General features: G+C 31.4%; 1 protein-coding gene across 1 annotated transcript; it reads right to left on the reverse strand.

Annotated features, from left to right (window-relative positions):
- Positions 1-528: 528 nt before the first annotated feature.
- LOC143597851 (protein CURVATURE THYLAKOID 1B, chloroplastic-like) lies at positions 529-3,022 on the reverse strand. Its single transcript, XM_077076233.1, has 6 exons — positions 2,775-3,022; positions 2,028-2,131; positions 1,812-1,898; positions 1,470-1,532; positions 1,348-1,385; positions 529-768 (listed from the first exon to the last, which is right to left on the reverse strand). Exons 1-6 carry the CDS (start codon positions 2,938-2,940, stop codon positions 711-713), a joined length of 516 nt encoding a protein of 171 aa, XP_076932348.1. The 5' UTR covers positions 2,941-3,022; the 3' UTR covers positions 529-710.
- Between the last annotated feature and the right edge of the window lie 2,687 nt (positions 3,023-5,709).

The raw sequence follows: 5,709 nt of genomic DNA on the forward strand, positions 1-5,709 counted from the left end.
GTTACATGAAGCCACAATAAGCCATAAGTAGTAAATTTGGTGTTACTTAACATATGTATGATTAACGGTACACTTGTTGGACTTGATGAGCCTTGTAATGTCTTAGTGCCTTGTAAGGTCTTAGTGCCTTGATTTTGGTTGCACATAGTGGCATTGGGTCATCACAAAAATCATTTTTGTGTTTAAAACATTGGTATGTTTAATTTTACATAGTAGGATTGGGTTTGCTATCCAAAAGGATTGCGGCGCAGCTTGTTGCCCGCTTACCTGTCACTTCATTGTAAATCGTTGGATGTTTCAACATATTAACCAATTTAAAAAAAATGTGATTAACTTTGCCTATTTATCTATTTGTTCATATTTTGTCTTTCTACTATGATCATTACTAATGGACAAATTTTGTTGGTGAATGTTCATCCGTTATACTCATTTGTATAGTAGTGTATAACTCACATTTCAAACGAAAACATTAACATAAAAGAATGCAGATTAAAATATAAGATGACAAGCTCTGGTAGAATGCACACGAACAGAATTAAGAGGGACATTTTGAATTACATGGATAGAGAGGCCTTGAGAAGATGGTCATAAATCATAATCACATGGTTTCTCCCGTTAGAAGTTTATTAAGAAAATAAAAAGAAGGAAAATATAGATAATATTAATTCCTCAAGTCGATGCATAAACCAACTCACTGTACGTACTCCCAATCAGCTGCTCCCAATAATGTCTCTGTATGTGCATTTAACTTTTTCTATCAAAGCTTCCCTGAAAATCCAACATTACAGTTAGGATTGACATGTTTTCATTAAGGATTTAGATGCACAATATAATGAAATATTAATAACTGCGGGCGGCAACCGTTGACATGGCCTGAACCCGACATGAAAAAAAAACATGTTTTGGGTTGACTAACACGACTTGGTTTCGGGTTGACTAACATGACCAATTTAAAAAAATGGGTTGGGTTCGGCTTGACCAGCATAAAAACGGGTTGACCCGTTAACCTGTTTATGTAATTAAAGTTAAACTCTAATAATTATATTTTTGTTTTTGAATTTTCCATTTTCCATTTTCCATTTTCTAAATATACTCTTGCATTTTTCAATCAAATTTCTTGATTTTTAATTATTTTTAAAATTCTAAAAAAAAATCTTTTAGTTTTTTGGTAAACGGGTCGTTTCGGGTCTACCCAAATTTACGTGTGTGCTGCTTAGGGGTCGAAATCATTGACATGAATAATAATACGGGTCGGGTTCGGGTTGCACACTTCAACCCGTCAACCAGCAATCCGTTAACCCGACACGATTGGTACCCCTATTAACCATAAAATGAGGAATGTTATACCTATCAGGTTTGAAAACCAGGTTCTTGTAGGCAAACCACTGCAAGAAAGTAATTAACCATAGATGTGTTCGAATGTATGTCATCAAGAAAATTAATTTAAATAGCAAAAAACTTAAGCTTACTCCGGTGTAACCGATTCCAACAAGCTCGAGAACACCAGGAACCAATGGAAGCCTGTCTATTGCCTGATTCAAAATAATATGTGTGTTTAAGTAATCGTGCGTCTGGTCGGATAAAGTTAAAGAAAGAACAAATTATGTTGCCTGGTGTGAACCTTTCTTTTTTTTCCCAAAAATGTTATTACTTGAAAGTGACAGTAAACTCTAGTGAGCAGTGACATATCTTTACTTACTCAGTTACTCTTTTGAAAATACAAGTAAGACAGTTTTTATGTTTTTGTGTCACTAGATGTCAATCATAATTATTTTCTTGAAACGAAAATAAATTAAAAATGCTGTGCTCACCGAGATCAGTCCTGTCGAACCCCAAAGAAAAACACCTCCGGCCACCACTAGACTGCTCACCGCGTACTTATCTTCGACTTTCTCCCACTTCAAAGTAGCAAACGGTTTGAAATAATTACATAACTAACTCTGATAGAGATAATTACAATAAACGCTAACTAACTAATATTTTTATATGAAGAATTAGGATTGACAAAAACTCGTAAGTGTATATACCGCCTCTTGAACTGGCTTGATGAGCTCTTGAATGTCTGTGGCCGTCTCAGCAGGTGTTGCCTCTCCGGTGGCCATGGCAGCAACATTCCTAGCTAACTTCTTACCTGAAATATATAATGTGTAATTAGCTTAAGTGTATATTTCATTGGTAAAATCAATTCACACACAAGCAATTAGCAGCCATATGTTAGTTTGAGAATATATTAGTTAGTGATTATTATATATATATAATCGTTACTATAGAGAGATGATTTGATCATATATCTTTTACTCCTATAAAATTAATATATAGCAATTCTACATAAGAGAAAAATGTATTCTAGCGGTAGAATGAAATCATATCTTAGATTGGAGTACTATACAACAAATTGTAACAAATATATTATTATCTACATAATATATATGATATAATTTTTATTTTTATATCAATACTTCTCGTTATATAGAAACATAGATATTACATCAACATAGCAGGTAGGCGGGCAACAAGTTGCGCCGCCACCTGCAATTCAGAAAGGGGTGGCGGCGCAGCTTGTTGTCAGCCTACCTGCTATGTTGATGTAATATCTATGTTTCTATATATATATATGATTAACACAACAAATCAATGATCATTGCTAAAAGTAATTAGCAACGGATTCGGATCGTTGCAAATTAATTATAGTAACAATAATAGTAATAGTAACAGTTAACTGATGTTTAAATATAATTCATAAATGAATTATAAGTATATTAAGTGGAACTAACAGTAGCCAGTGGCCTTCCAAACACGGTTCTGCTGCTGAAGAGGTGGCGCGGGGAGCGACGGGATGGTGACACATTGGGCGGACGCCGCGGCAACAGATTGCCGCGGAGCCTTACCGTCAATGAGGGTGGTGGAGGTGGTTGACAATGAGTGTACGGTGGTTGCCATTTTTCTAAATAAATTTGTTTGTGTTTTTGTTTTTGTTGTTGATGTTTAATTTGGGTTTAGATAATCATAGCAAATAAGTTTGAGATATTTTTTTATTTTTTGTGTTGCCGAAAAATAAGAGGCAACCACTCGTTTTTTGATAATATAATCTAGATAGGGCTGAGGTGGACGACTTTGGATAGGATAACTAGTTTATGTGGTAGTTCATTGGGGGAGATGTGATTTAATGCCCACTTTATTGCACGTAGTAATAAATAAAGGTTATACAATTTTGGAGACATTATAATTTTTATAATTTTAGAACGGCGATTTTATTTATTTTATTTTTTTTAAGTAATCACACTTTTTAAATTGAAGAGTCATGTTGCTCCGTTCTGTTCAAACTATGTTGTCTTAACCGGGTCTATGCTGACTTCAGAGTTTGGCTGGAAAACCACATCGTCGGTTGTCACTCGACAGTCGTCTTGTTGTCACAAGAACAAAACTCTGCGTAACACATGGTGGGACGAAAATCCGAGTGGGCTCTGGATCTAAACTAACAACCTTGTAATGTCAAACTCAAATCTTTTATTGTCAATATCCACTCAAAATGATATAAATGAGGATCGAACTTTAAGCCCTACTAAAATACCCTAGCGTTCATATCAGTAGGCAACAAGTTGGGGAATAGAGACATTATAATTACATTAAAGTTATAAAATAAAATAAAAATTTAAAAGTACAATAAAATTAAAGAAAGAATAACAAATATAGGTATACGAAAGTAAGCATCTAATTAAAAAAGAAAAATTAAAAAAAAAGTGAAAATATATTAGTAACTTAAAAAGAAAATTGGTTTTAAACAATTGTAACTATTGACTATTGATAAATAAAAATTCCAACTAACGATATGATTGGTGACGGCCCTATCTTTTAATATATTTGTAGCCAATAGTTCGCGACTAACGAAATCCTAACATCGTTAGTTGTGGGTCGACGGGAAAACATTTTGACTGAAAAGAAATACATTTTTCATTGGAATACTCAACCTAAGTGAATATTATTAGGTCGTAGTAGATTATAATGGATAATGCATGTTCTAGAGGGTGTATTGGGTTTTCATAGTTATCATAACATTTGACGGAGAACGATAAGCCGTAAATATTAGTTCGCATTAGAGCATTCACATCCTGTTTCACATCCCCATCTCTATAATTAATCTACAAAACACTACATTTCTCTTTCATGTTTAATTAAATAATACTTTTATCATTACAGTTTATCTCTCCTCTACTCACAACCAATCCAACAAATATTAAAAAAAAAATAGGGGCAAGCAATGTTCCCCAAATGTTTCCCCAAATTTACAAAAAATCACTACATTTCTCTCTCCACCCTATAATTTATACTCACAGTCATTTAAAACTCCACCCTGTAATTTACCAATCCCCTCACATAATTTTGGGGGATGGGATGGGTATGCTCTTAGGTATCAAAGGGTATTTAGATCATAATGAGCAATAGTAGTACATACATCTCTTAGTGTTTGTGATTGTCAATGCATAAATATAAAAACTATAAATCAAATACATATCTTGTTAAACTAAAAAAATATAAAAACTATAAAATAGGCAAGACGACACAAATACATCTAATACTAGTTTATCGAAACATAAATATATCATATCAGATTTATGATTGTAGTTAAACATGTCATGTTTAGGCTGGATAGTTGTATTAAACGTGTCATATAGAACGCTATACATTTTACGAGTTCTAGTATAAAATATCTTGATATAAATCATGCCATTAATTTATCACAACTCTATAGGACCATGTCTGGACCAGAATAACTAATCACAATGGTCCGTTTGAGTTTCCAATAACTCGATCAAATTTATTGCAGAATTGTGAATCCAAATTTTTAGCATGGAATATAAATCTAATCGTTCGATACTGATCACTACTCTCTTTTCAACTAGAGGTGAAAATGTTGAATAATCCTGTTAAATATTATTATATGTATAATTTTGGAAGTTTGGGGTTTGGGATTGTTGACGGTGGGATTTGTGGTCTATCATATATCTATTTATTTTAATAAAGTAAAATAATTGTGACACGTGTCAGTTTGTGGTTAATTCTTACAATTTTTTCCATCTAAAACTAATATATGTCATAATCAATAATTATTCACTTTCCTTTTACAATCTATTTATATTATATTTATAACATGATTAAATTATTCATTTTTCTTTAAACTCTATTTATATTATATCTATACACTTTTATAAAAAAAATATTTACATGCTATACTATTATACATTGTTAGCATATATTTTAAAACATACTTAGTGAAATTCAAAAATTAACAACAAATTGTGTTTGTTAAATATTAAAAAAATATAATTTTAAATGTTATCATTAACATATTATAATATGTTTATAGTTGAATATTGCAAATAAAGAAATAAAAAAATTCTAATATGCTTTCAGTTCACGAAGTAATTTTTTAATCATTAAACTATAAAATATGCTTAAAAGTTTATCCATTTTTTAATAATAAACCCATTTATCTATAGGTTTTTTTGTAAATTGTCATATAAATTAATAAACTAGGTTAGTTACCCGTGTAGCACACGGGTTAAAATAAGTAATTTTTTGTTAAATAATAACATAATGTGAAATACTAAAAAAATGTATCACATATATAAAAATATATTATACGGTAAAAAAATTACACATTATGCAATTTGGAAATAAAACATTGTTAAAAAATTTATAAATCATAAA

Source organism: Bidens hawaiensis, unplaced genomic scaffold (genome assembly GCF_021521415.1).
Source record: "Bidens hawaiensis isolate Kalapana, Puna unplaced genomic scaffold, B.hawaiensis_p1.1 tig00049146_1, whole genome shotgun sequence".
Taxonomy (NCBI): domain Eukaryota; kingdom Viridiplantae; phylum Streptophyta; class Magnoliopsida; order Asterales; family Asteraceae; genus Bidens; species Bidens hawaiensis.

Excerpts from the sequence above, each read along its gene's own strand:
- LOC143597851 (XM_077076233.1), bottom strand. The coding sequence starts at position 2,940 with ATGGCAACCACCGTACACTCATTGTCAACCACCTCCACCACCCTCATT. Across the intron at positions 1,899-2,027 it reads TCAAGCCAGTTCAAGAGGCG|TGGGAGAAAGTCGAAGATAA; the intron begins GTATATACACTT and ends GCTACTTTGAAG. Across the intron at positions 769-1,347 it reads CTGGTTTTCAAACCTGATAG|GGAAGCTTTGATAGAAAAAG; the intron begins GTATAACATTCC and ends TTGGATTTTCAG.